At 48.2% G+C, this 13,276-nt stretch overlaps 1 protein-coding gene across 1 annotated transcript; it reads right to left on the bottom strand.

The window, feature by feature from the left end:
* Positions 1–5,493: 5,493 nt before the first annotated feature.
* Positions 5,494–12,469, bottom strand: Hmox1 (heme oxygenase 1). The gene is made up of 5 exons (NM_010442.2): positions 12,315–12,469; positions 10,111–10,231; positions 8,746–9,237; positions 7,222–7,321; positions 5,494–6,201 (listed from the first exon to the last, which is right to left on the bottom strand). The coding sequence occupies exons 1-5, from the start codon at positions 12,335–12,337 to the stop codon at positions 6,068–6,070; spliced, it is 870 nt and encodes a 289-aa protein (NP_034572.1). The 5' UTR covers positions 12,338–12,469; the 3' UTR covers positions 5,494–6,067.
* Positions 12,470–13,276: the final 807 nt, after the last annotated feature.

Genomic DNA, 13,276 nt, shown 5'->3' with positions numbered 1-13,276 from the left:
TCATTCACCTTACACAAGTTGAGCTCAACTTGTGGTAACACTGCCATTGAAAGAAAGTTATCCAAGAACCTGCTCGTGAGGTTCCTGCAGCAGCTTGTCACGGCTGTGGCCTTGCCTCAGGCTAGTTGGTGAGCCTGGCAATTTCTTCAGGATTGAGCTACAGTTGCTGCTTCCTACTTGATGTCTGCTTGCTGAAAGGACTTGACTAGTTGCCGGTTCATTCCTAATGTGTGCCTGGTGTCTGCCTGCCTAGAGGACGGGTCTACAGCTGCTGGGTCATATTTGGTGTTTGCTTCAGGACTGAACTGCTGCCCAAGAAGATCAAAGCTCACCCCAAAGAACTATTGCTGAACAGGTCCACCTCTCCCATATCCTAATAACTTTTCTCTTCTACCTTTGCTGAGTGGTGGGCTAGAAGAGAGGTTGAACCCTTATTAAAAGTAGGTTGCGCTGGATAGTAGTGGCGCATGCCTTTAATCCCAACACTTGGGAGACAGAGGCAGGTGGATTTCTGAGTTCAAGGCCAACCTGGCCTATAAAGTAAGTTCTAGGACAGCCAGAGCTATACTGAGAAATCCTATCTTGAAGGAAAAAAAAAAGTAGGTTGCAAAAAATGTATGCCTATATCCTGTGGCACTTGAGTGAGCTAGCCAGAGCAGTGCTTGGAGAGCTAGTCCCCGTGGTGTGGTTGTGAGAATGTTGGCCCAAATGGCTTGGGCACAGCATAACTGGTCCCACTCCTTGCCTGGGCCAGGGGTGCAGGAGAACTGGTGGGCTGAGCAACTCAGCTACCAGCCCAAACCCAAATCCAGGGCTTTTGAGTTAGCCTATACCAACATCCAGTCCATCTATGAACTGCTGGAGCTCCTGAATGGGTCTGTCCTGCAGAATCAAAGCTGCAGGATCTCCATGACACAGAGCAACAAACAGTATATCCAAGAGAAGTCCTAGTGAAGATCCAGTATTGATGGTACAGCAGAAGCCAGAGGCCTCAAACCAGACTCATTACAATGAGCATTTGCAAGTAAAGAAATGTGGACAAAAGGCTATACTGTGGGACACTCAGTGACATACTGCAGTTTCCATGGTGAGATGTTTTTGGGTTTTTCTTTTTTACTTTTTCTTCAAGGGCACAGGTTGGATAGGAAGGGATGGGGAGATGCGTGGGATTGGGGTACACAATATGAAATTCACAAAGAATCAATAGAAAGTTTAAAATATATATATACATGGATCTATTTACAAACTCTTCTCTGTGTAACCCTGGTTATCCTGGAACTCACTCTGTAGACCAGGTCAGCCATGAACTCAGAGATCCCCCTGCCCTCTACCTCTGGAGTGCTGGGAGTAAAGGCACCATGCAGGTCCATTTTTTTAAATCAAAATCATTTTGCCGTACATAGATCACATGGAGAAGTTAAGGAGTCAGGGAGGTGACTCATTCAGTAAAGTGTTTGCTGTGCGAACATGAAGACCTGGTTTTGGTTCCTCTGTACCCACTTAGAAAAGATGGATACAGCATTTGCCTGTAATCCCAGTCTAGAAAAGTGGAGACGGCAAATCTCCAAGGCTTGCTGGTCAGCCAGTCTAATCAGTTGATAAGTTTTAAATTCATAAGAGACCTTGTTCCAAAAATTAGCACAGGGCTGGGAATCTAGCTCAGTGGTAGAGTGTGGGGCATTGGGCTATACACAGACAGTCTGGTCTCCAGTCGAGCTGAGGTCTGAACTCCAGTAGAACCTGGTGGTGATAATTCACCTACATGGGACGTAGGTGTTCCCTCATGTCTCCTGGACCCCTGACTCCTGTAGAAGTTACCGCCCCTCCAGCCCCCACAGGAGAAGCGTGGCTTTTAGTCACATACACAATGTCCCAAGCTTCTGACCTTCAGGCTAGACTCCTCCCCAGTTACCTAGCAACAACAAGATAACAAGCCCACCATAAGAGGGGCTGCTTGGCCCCTCCTCAATCTCTAACCTTTCTTACTGTCTAACCTCTCTTACTTTCTCTTCTCTCTCTCTCTCTCTCTCTCTCTCTCTCTCTCTCTCTCTAACCTCTTACTCTCTAGCCTTTCCTCTTTCCCTCTTTCCCCCTTCCCTCCTCTTGGCCATGGCCGGTCTCTCTCTCTCTCTGTCTTTCCATCTTCTCTCTCTTTTCCTCTGCCTTTCTACAATAAAGCTCTAAAACCATAAACTGTCTCTGTTCATCAAGGCCTGCTGTGCTTGGATGATGGGATAGGCTTTTCCTAATGAGCCGCGCCTAATCTCCTATCTGAAGGCCTTCCTGTGCTCCAGCCAGCCTGCGTGGGAAGTTCTCTCCCTCTGCCCTCTCTCCTGTATCTCCGGGGCTGAGAATGTTGCCCCCGGGGCCCCTGGTATTGCAGACTGCCCCTTGTCCACCCCCCCACCCCCACCGAGTGGGGTCAGTGGTTTCACACAGCCAGATGCCCACCCAGGGCCGAGTGGAAAGGGTCCAGCAGTCCTCCTATGTCTGCCTGCCCAGAGCACAGGAACTCTGGCCAGCCATGGGCTCTCTCCCCACCCCCCTTCCCCTACATCCCTCAGCCCCACAGTAGAGTGCCTTCCCAGCATGTGTGAGGCCCTGAGTTCACGTCTCACTACCAAAAATAAATTAATTAAAAAACAAAGTGGAGAGTGACTGAGGAAGACACCCAACTTTGCTGGTAGCCTGTATAGATTTGGTGTACCACCCCACAAATGTGCACCTATGCATGATTGTTTGTGCATCAGAAGGTGTGAGAGCCCCTAAAATGGATACTTGTAAGTCACCATGTGAGTACTAGGAACTAGGCTCAGGAAGTGAGCCATAATCTCTCCAGCCCCTGTGTTGAAACTCTTGACCAGTAAGCTAGAAACATGAGCCAGATGGAGACAGGTGAGGGTGGCTGGGCTCTCTTCCTGCCTATCCCCGCTTTGCCTCTATCAGTAAACACTTGAATAACCACGAATATTTGGAAAGGCTCAAGGCCTTATCCCTAGCCAGAGAAAACTAAAGGTGACAAAATCTCAGTCAGTTTGCTCCAGCCAACCCTGAGGACAGGACCTGTTGGCTAATCTCTAAGATTCTCTAAAAGGCCCAGGGCCGGCCGCAACTGTGGCTTAGTAGAAGAGCACAGAATTGGCTTGGGTAAGGGTCCTAGATTTAATCTACAGCACCACTTGTGCTGGGAAGTAAAATGCTCATCCACCAATGCACCAGTATATGGTGTAGCTCAGTGGCAGAGCCTCACCTAATGAGAACAAAGCCCTGGATCTGATTCCCAGCGCTGGAAAGAAAGACGGGGCCGCGAGTCCGTTCACGCTGGACGCTGTTTCCTATTGATATAGTTAGTCCTCTTTCTAAGTCTGTCCAGTTTTAACTAGTTTTGCTCATCTCTTGACAATTGACAGAAAGTCTATTCTTTTATAGAATTCAAAATTGTTTTTCTTTTTCTTTTTCTTTCTTTCTTTTCTTTCTTTTTTTCTCAAAACAGGGTTTCTCTGTGTAGCCCTGACTGTCCTGGAACTCGCTCTGTAGGCCAGGCTGGCCTTGAAATGGCCAGAAATCTGCCTGCCTCTGCCTCCCAAGTACTGGGATTAAAGGCCACCATTGCCCAGGTTTTTCTCTTTTTTCCCTTTTCTTCCCTTTGTTTGCTCACCCTTTAGGTACTGGTGTCTGAACCCAGGGCATCCTATATGCTAAGCAAGCATTCTACCACTTAGCTATATCCCTAGCCTTTGTGTTCATTTAATTTTATATGTATAGATGTTTTGCCTGCACATAAGTCAGTGTACTGCATGTGTGCCTGGTGCTAAAGAGGACAGAAAAAGCCATTAGATCCCCTGGAACTAGACATATAAACTGTTATAAGCCACCATGTGGGTGCTGGGAATCAAACCAGGGTCTTCTGGAAGAGCAGGCAGTGCTTTTAAGCACTGAGCCAGCTCTTTAGCAACCCTCCCCCAACTTTTCTTACTTTATCACAATACATTAAAAAAAAAAAAAAAGAAAAGAAAAGAATGACTTCTGGACCTGGCTGCATGTATATAAGACTCCCAGAATGCCTTTCTTGTATCGTGACTCTGAGATACCACCTCTGATCTCTGTAGCTATGTGCCTCCATGGAGTTCTGGAGTTTCTGTGCAGACTAGTATTTTGACATCACTATATTCCCTCTTCAGCAGTTAAAGACAGAAGTATCGCTCATTTTTCCAGTGAGCAAAATGAGATTTGAAGCATTGTGCCCAAGACCTGGTAATAGAGTCAGTATGGGGGACAAAGATCTCCTAACTCTCAGCCCTCTGGTACTGGTAGGACATAGTAGGTACCTCATCCCTGTTCTGCCTCCAGTGATGTTTTCCCATTCCCAGAGCGGGAGGTACAATGATCAGAAGACACTGGCTTTCTGTGCATAAGCGAGCTAGGAGTGATGGAAGGCCTTGGAATTTAACTTGCTTCTCAAGACACACAGGTGAGGTCAGCAGCATCATTGTATTGTCACAGGCGGTGAATCTGAGTCACTGTGGGGTTAAGTGACCAACTCCAAAGTGGAGTAGCAGATGGTTCAGCAGGTAAAGTGCTTACTGCCCGAGCCTGAGCTCAACCTCCAGAAGTAAAAACCTTACAAAAATGGAAGGAGGGAGCTGTCTCCCCACACTGAGCCCTGTGGTCTTGCATACCAATAAGTGCACTCACAGTAAGTGAAGCTAGAAGAGAAAACACGAAGCCAGGCATTTGCCTCCAGTCTCCAAGTATCGTTACTCAGAGCGTATCAGCTTTATCCCAGCTCTGCCCATTTCATCCTAATTAAATATGGAAGTGTTGGGGCTGAAGAGATAGGTCAATCAGTAAAGACCTGAGTTGGAGCCCATGTAAAACAGACATGGTGGTGTGTGTCTGTAATCCTAGCACTCGAAAAACAAAGTGGACTCACCAGGTGTGGTAGTACATATCTTTAAACCCAGCTCTTGGAAGGCAGAGGTAGGAAGAACTCAATGAGTTCAAAGCTAGACTTAAGGCCAGCCAGGACTACGTAAGAGAGACCCTGTCTTATGTACAGGTACCATCCTATCTCCCCCCAAAAAACAAGGTGGATTGGCCAGGTGTGGTAGCTTTCATATGTAATCTTGGCATGAAGGCAGAGGCAGGCCTGTGATACCTGTAGCTCAAGGCCAGCTGGTCTACATAGGGAGTTCCTCCAACAGAGTTGCATAGTGAGATCCTACAGTTCATAAACACACCTGAGGTTGATCTCTGGCCTTCACATGCACACACACACACACACACACACACACATCTGTGTACACACAAACACAGTCTGGAAAATCTGCCCAACTGCTTTGCCCAACTGCTTAAAGCTCACTTCCAAATCTCAGGCACAGCCAACCATGGCAGCTACCAATGCTACCTTCACCTGCCCTCTTCCTGCCAGACACTGAAGAGACAAGATGAGCAGGGCCCTGCTCATAGACAGCATAGACATGAATGCACTTCTAGTGACTGTTAGATAATGCCATTTATTATTTCACACAGAAGTTAGAGACCAAGGTTACAACTATTAAATAATTCTTTCCCACCCACCCCTCAAAAGATAGCCCCACTTTGTTAGGAAAAACAAGACAAAACAAAACAACAAAATACCATTACTCTGGTAGAACTGGGGAAATAATAAAAAACAAGACAGAAATACGAGACAGAAATGTCTGGAAACGGATATCAAAGTGGCCATGGCACTGGGGGACAGCAGTCGTGGTCAGTCAACATGGATGCTTACAACCATGGGCACTGGGCTCAGAACAGCTGCTTTTACAGGCCAGTTTTGGGGCTCTGCTGCAGGATTTGGGGCTGCTGGTTTCAAAGTTCAGGCCACTGGCTGGATGTGCTTTTGGTGAGGGAACTGTGTCAGGTATCTCCCTCCATTCCAGAGAGAAAGGAAACACAGGGAGTGGGCTAGGGACCCCAAAAGCTTTCTTAGAGGCCCAAGAGAAGAGAGCCAGGCAAGATTCTCCCTTACAGAGAGAAGGCCACATTGGACAGAGTTCACAGCCCCTGGGGGCCAGTATTGCATTTACATGGCATAAATTCCCACTGCCACTGTTGCCAACAGGAAGCTGAGAGTGAGGACCCACTGGAGGAGCGGTGTCTGGGATGAGCTAGTGCTGATCTGGGGTTTCCCTCGGGGTGTCTCTGCAGGGGCAGTATCTGAAGGAGAAAAAGACAAGGTCAGACTCACACAGCCCGGGGTGGATGACTTTAAAGTCACACAGAGCACAGGACACTCGGTGTCATGTCTGCTACAGTTCCAGTCCAAGGCCAGGATCTGCTACAGCACAAACCACTAGCCACTGCTCAAATACCTTTAAAGATAGGAGTTCACGAACTCCCCCAAGCTGTTCATTCTTCTATGCCACATCAAACCAAAGTCCCCTGATCCAAAGAGGTAGCTAATTCTATCAGGACTGACCACATTTCAGCCCACCAGAAACAGTACCACTAATAACAGGGTTGTGGGGTCCGGCCTCCGTTGGGAGAGCCTTGGGCAAAAGGTGGGCCCATTCAAGTAATCAAGTTTCACAGAACATGCCCTGCCCAGCGTCCATCACCCACTCCCTGTGCCATACTGTCCCAGGGTAACAGGCTCAGTGAAGGCACATTTTGTGTCACTTTGGTCTTTTTTGAAACTTTCTCCTGCTCCAAAGGTAATACAGCAAGGCACAGGAGAAGGGCTGACACCCAGAGTCAGGTAAGTACATGTCTCCTTTGTCTCTCCTGGAGGGTCAGCAATAGAAATAGGTTCCCAAATCCTTGCCTTATATGGGGACCTGCTTGGAAACCTTTAGTGGGTCTGAAAAGGTAAACACACCCTAGCTTTTTATGAAAGATTGAAGCAGAGAGATTGTTTGATCTCTGCTAACAAAGCATGACTGTGCCCCTCCCCCCAAAATGGGAGGAGGGGTCTAAATGGAAGAATTTCTATGCCAGTGACTTTTAAGGGCTTTATATGCACCTCAGTCAATGAGCTACATAGCCCCCAACTCCTGTTTTCCAATGTGGAAAAACTGAGGTAGAAAAATCTTATAGCTCACCCACAGTCACATACTACCAGCTTACCCTGGGCGCTTTTGTCTGTACCCTATTTCTGATTTAAAACATTCAGCAAAGAGGAGAGTAAAGAAGTCCCAGCTGGGCTAAGGAGAGCCAGAAGCAAGAGGCCACCTTTACCTTGCACCAGGCTAGCAGGCCTCTGACGAAGTGACGCCATCTGTGAGGGACTCTGGTCTTTGTGTTCCTCTGTCAGCATCACCTGCAGCTCCTCAAACAGCTAGAAGACAAGACAAGACATACTGCCTGTTAATGATACTCACGGGGTGGGGGGACCCCAGCCGAAGGCAGGACTTGAAGCATGTTATGAAATATTGTACAAATGACACAACCTAAGGAAACTATCACACACCCATGTGTCTTTCACTTACCTCATCAGAGATGTGAAAGGTTTAGTTGGCCCCCTGCCTGTGCCCTCACTTGGATCCCACCAGTAACACTGTCCTGAATCAGGACTTCAGGATCTTATTTGTGTCCCTATGAGGAGAACTAGTTTGTTCCTCTGAAATAACACATAATGTATGGCTGCTGTGCAGCCTACAGCCTGTTCTCTCTTCTTGACTGTGCATTGGTGAGTTCCTCCTTGCTAAGCCATGTGCCATGGAGTTTGCTAATGTGCTTTTGCAGGTGAGGAAACCACAACTCCTGGAGTAGGGCTTGCTTGAGATCGACCAGGGATGAGGATGGAGACCCAGTTCTCAGCTGGGCCTTTGTCTAATCTCTTTTCTTGGAGTTTTGTTTTGTTTCTTTAAGACAGGGTTTCTTTGTGTAGCCTTGGCTGTCCTAGAACTAGCTGTGTAAAGCAGGCTGACCTGGAACTCAGAGATCCTCCTGTCTCTGCCTTCTGCGTGCTGGGATTAAAGGAATGTGCCACCACTTTCCTGTTTCTAAACTCATTCTTTATACCATATCCTCAGAAGGCCTCAGATGGATGGTCTAGATGTAGTTGAGTTTAAGAGATTTGAAAGGTTACTTCTCTAACAGGCGCTTGCCTGGTAGGACTTTTAAAGGATCTCAAGGCTGAAAGTGGGAGCCAGAGGGTCAACAAATTAGAACCCTGACCACCATAGCATCCATGGTTCCAACAGGACAGTCTACTCCCCTCCAGCTCTGTCTTTCAGGGCCTTGCTCAAAACAATGAACTAAAGACAGTTCAAAGATTAAGAGCATTAATTGCTCTCCAGAGGATCTGAGTTCAATTCCCAGCTCCCACATGGCAGCTCCCAGCTGTCTGTAACTCCACCGCCAACAGATCTGACACCAAGCAAATATGCATGCAGGCAAAACATCAATGCACAGCAAATAAAAACCAGTAAATGGCACCTGAAGTATCTGGGCATCGGAAACCCTTACAGTGCCAACCTGGCTATGCACAAGTGCACAAGCACTCCAGGTCCAGCTGCACCATCTCAGAGGACATCATCTCTCACAATAAGAGAGCGATAGCATCAGTAAGTTTTACCCTGTATTACTCCTCCCACAGGGACTGAACTGTATCAACGGAGGATAAAGAGATTTGCCCACAATCACCCAGCTAGAAAGCAGCAAAACAGGACCCTGGTCCCAAGTCTTTGTACTAACTATGACTCCAGGACCCTCCCTCCAATTAACTGGAGTGTGGCTCAAAGAAGCAGTGGGGCTCACCTCAATGTTGAGCAGGAAGGCGGTCTTAGCCTCTTCTGTCACCCTGTGCTTGACCTCAGGTGTCATCTCCAGAGTGTTCATTCGAGCACGATAGAGCTGTTTGAACTTGGTGGGGCTGTCGATGTTCGGGAAGGTAAAAAAAGCCAGGCCCTCCCCAGAGCTGGGCAAGGCCATGGCCTTCTGTGCAATCTTCTTCAGGACCTGACCCCCTGAGAGGTCACCCAGGTAGCGGGTATATGCGTGGGCCACCAGCAGCTCAGGGTGAGTGCGCCCCACCTCGTGGAGACGCTTTACATAGTGCTGTGTGGCTGGCGTGCAAGGGATGATTTCCTGCCAGTGAGGCCCATACCAGAAGGCCATGTCCTGCTCCAGGGCAGCCCTTCGGTGCAGCTCCTCAGGGAAGTAGAGTGGGGCATAGACTGGGTTCTGCTTGTTGCGCTCTATCTCCTCTTCCAGGGCCGTGTAGATATGGTACAAGGAAGCCATCACCAGCTGAAAAATAGAGTCAACTTGTCCCTAGAAGAGCCTACATGACTGCATTCTGGAAGGTAGGCCTCCTGTCCCCACCACCCTCCACTCCCCCACCCACAGTCAGTGTACTCTACCCTGTGTCTGATGTTTGCTACTGGCATCAGTTAAACAACCGCAAAATCAGTCTATTGTATATACTGTGCATTTAAGCCCGGCTGTCGAAACCCCATTTCTCAGGCAAGAAGGCTCGGAGGTTAAATGAGGTAGCCAATCTCACTGTGGGGACAGGACACTGCAGGGCTAAGGCAAACTTCTCCTTGCCTTCAGAGGCAAGTTGAAATCGGGTCAGGAGATCTGGGTGCAGTGGTACATGCCTGTGGTCCGAATAGGAGGCTGACACAGGAGAACTGCGTGTTCCTGAACTGTGTAGTGAGACCCCCATCTAATAACCCAAGAGCTCGAGCTCGGATTGTGGGTCAGTGGTAAAGAACCCAGCCAGCATGTACGAGGCCCTGAGTTAACCAGGTCAAGAGCACAGGCTCCGAACCTAGGCCATCTTTGTTTGATTTTGGTCTTTTCCACCTAAAGCTGACAGGATGGCCTCTTATCCTCGATGAGTCTTCTTCCCCTTATGCACGTCAAAGGTTGAGATAAGAATATAACGGGACCAACTCAGAATACATGTTCCTAAGCCTTAACCATCCTGCTGCACTGGCCCCACCCCCACCCGCATCACATCTTCTCCTCACTGAGCCACAGTATCAATGTAATAAGGTGACTTCCTTGGACAGGCCCTCATCATTCCTGGCTCCAACCTCCCCGTTAAATTATTGGCATAAGCACTGGGCATACCTGCTATACCCCAGTGCTCTGGTCAACCTACACGTCACATACCTTAAAGCCTTCTCTGGACACCTGACCCTTCTGAAAGTTCTTCATGAACTCAGCATTCTCGGCTTGGATGTGTACCTCCTTGGTGGCCTCCTTCAAGGCCTCAGACAAATCCTGGGGCATGCTGTGGAGGAGGAGAGGAGAATCAGCAGGGGATCAAGCGATGTCTGTGAATGATTAGACCTGCAGAATAGCTCCAGCCTCCAATGTTGGCCAAGCCACCGTCTTAACCATGCAAACAGATGTCAGTCATTAAGTACTATGGGATATTGTCCCCAAAACCACAGGCAGAATCCCTATTCTAGTTATTTCCAGTAAAGGGGAGGCAAGGTATGGCCTGACCACAGTGAAGAACCATACTAGTCCAACCACTATGCTCAAAGGGAGATTTTTTTTTTCCAAGACAGGGTTTTTCTCTATGTGGCCCTGGCTGTCCTTAGAACTCACTCTGTAGATCAGACTGGCCTCAAATTCAGAGATCTGCTTACCTCTGCCTCCTGAGTGCTGGGATTAAAAACATGCACCACCACAGCCTGGCTAAGGGTAGAGACTTTGGTGAGCTTTTAGATCCAACCTGAAGACATTTCTTTAAAAAATTCAGCTACAGATTTTACAACCAGCGGAGTGTGATGTTACACATCCTTAATTCCAGCATTCAGGAGGCAGAGGGAGGGCAGATCTCTTAGTTTGATGTCAGCCTGGTCTGTCTACATAGTGAAGGAAGTTCAGCACAGGGCTATATAGGAAGAGTCTCAAAACAAACAAACAAACAAACAAACCCACCAAATCCAACTTTCACACACACACACACACGCTCTATACTCAAAGTATCTGCATTAAATAGTTTCTGTAATCCAGCAGGAGGATTGGAGAGTTTCAGACCAGTCCGGCACGATCTTTAAATCAAAAAGGTGCCGATACTGTACCTTAGTGGTACAGTGCTTGCCTAGAATGTCTGAAGTACTAAATTCAATCCTTACTGCTAAAGTCAGGGATGAGGATTAAACACTGGAAGGAGGCTCAGCCAGGAAAAGCACTTGCCACCATGCCTGATAAGCCAATCTTTCTTGGAACCCACATGGTGGTCTGAGAAATGACTCCTTTCAAGTCCTCTGACCTTCACATGTTTAATGTGTCACTCTACATGCACAATAAATAAAATGTAATGAGACACTTTAAATAAAAATATAAAAATAAGGTTGGTGGGCTGGAGAGGTGGCTCAGCGGTCAAGAGCACTGACTGCTCTTCTAAAGGTCCTGTGTTCAATTCCCAGCAACCACATGGTGGGTTCTGACACCTTCATCTGCTGTGTCTGATGACAGCTATAGTGTACTCATATACATTAAATAAATAAATAAATAAATACATAAATATTTTAAAAAAAAACTTTTTTTTAAAAAAAGTATGATTGGGTTTATTAAAAAAAAAAAAAAAAAGAGCTGGGTGGAATGGCACATGCCTCTAATGTCAGCACTAGGGAGGCAGAAGCAGACAGATCTCTGAGTTCTAGGCCAGCCGGATCTACAGAGTGAATTCCAAGACATCCAGGGCTACAAAGAGGAACTCTGTCTCAAAAGTCAAAGAGGAGAAGGAGGAGGAGGAGGAGAAGGAGGAGGAGGAGGAGGAGGAGGAGGAGGAGGAGGAGGAGGAGGAGGAGGAGAAGCCAAGCATGGTGGTGGAGCACGTTCAATCTCAGGAAGCAAAGTGAAGCGAACTGGAGTTCAAGGCCAACTTGATCTACTAGGGAGTTCCAGAGTTCCAGGACTACATAGACCCTGTCTCCAAAACAAAACACACAAAAACCCCTCCTCTCCCCACACACCCCCAAACAAAAAACACCCCAACCTCAGCACCCTCTAGTTCTGCTACTGGCCTCCCTGCATCTTACAAATCGTCTGAGGTTGGAAATTGATAAGTGACCACTCCGCGCCAGCAAAAGACAAGCTCCCCAACCCCCAACCCCAAGAATAGTGAGTACGGGTTCCAGGACTTAGCAGTGCGTTCACCATCCCTCAAACCTGGATACTACAAGACACTCCCAATCGTCACCTCCAGCGTGTCAGAGGAGTGAATCACATTTTCTCCCTCCAGCTTCCCATAGCTACAGGTAGACTGGGCGGTAACTCGTCCCCTGGCCCCGCAGCCTGCATTCCCAGGCAGGATAAGGGACACCGGTCACAGCTCCCTTCCCCACACAGTCGCTTGCCTGTCGGGCTGTGGACGCTCCATCACCGGACTGGGCTAGTTCAGGCTGGTTCTGCTCGATTCAGGCTCCGGGCTATGCTCGAGACGGCTCTGCGCGGGCAGGCTCCACTCACTGGTTGTATGCGGAAACTCTGGAGGCGACTGGAGACCGTGAGCGAGCAGCTGCCCGCGCCAGCCCTTTAAGTACGCGGGTCACGTGGTGGCCGCCCAGCTGAGCCGGCGTTCTCGCTGCTGTTGCAACATCCAGCCCGGAGGCGGGCCCTGCCTGTAAGGGGATAAATCATATGACTCTGGCAAGTCTGTTACAAAAAAAAGGGAGAGAGAGAGAAAAAAAAGAGAAGAGAAGAGAAGAGAAGAGAAGAGAAGAGAAGAGAAGAGAAGAGAAGAGAAGAGAAGAGAAGAGAAGAGAAGAGAAGAGAAGAGAAGAGAAGAGAAGAGAAGAGATCTGAATGAGTTGCCTCTTGGCAGAATTTGGGTCCTTTCCAGAACCCTCTACTCTACTCAGTGACAGGAAGACGGGAGTAGCCCTTCAGGAATCTTGAAGGTTTCAGAACTATAAGACGATCCTAAATGTGAGATGCTGGTGGGCAAACCCAGGGATTGACCCACACTACCTGAGTCTACCTTCCCGGAACTCTTAGGATAGCTGGTTTTTTCAATCCTTTATGTTCACAGTTCTGCTTGGTTTGCTGACACTTGCCTTGATTAACTTTTCCATGGTTTATCCCTATATATCATGGTGGGGACATAGATGGCTCCAGTTTTACAGGTGGGGAATCTGAGCTGGAGGTTGAAGTGTTCTGCCCAGGGTCTCATGGAGTGCAGCACCCGAGTGTTTGGCTGCCTTCTCGGCGCTCTCCTAGAACCTGGTCCACACCATGACTTCCTGATGCCCAGGTACAGAAGACTGTGAAGTCAGGACACATAGCTCTGACACATCTATCACCACAGATACCCACTGCT

This window comes from Mus musculus, chromosome 8 (genome assembly GCF_000001635.26).
Source record: "Mus musculus strain C57BL/6J chromosome 8, GRCm38.p6 C57BL/6J".
NCBI lineage: Eukaryota > Metazoa > Chordata > Mammalia > Rodentia > Muridae > Mus > Mus musculus.
This window is presented reverse-complemented; position numbering and strand designations above follow the sequence as displayed.

Bases quoted from the DNA above. Each gene is read 5' to 3' on its own strand.
- Hmox1 (NM_010442.2), bottom strand. From the start codon at position 12,337: ATGGAGCGTCCACAGCCCGACAG. The intron at 10,232-12,314 runs GCAAGCGACTGT...CCTCCTCCACAG, and splicing joins GAGCGTCCACAGCCCGACAG to CATGCCCCAGGATTTGTCTG. The intron at 6,202-7,221 runs GTAAAGGTGGCC...TTTCTCCTTCAG, and splicing joins GCCTGCTAGCCTGGTGCAAG to ATACTGCCCCTGCAGAGACA.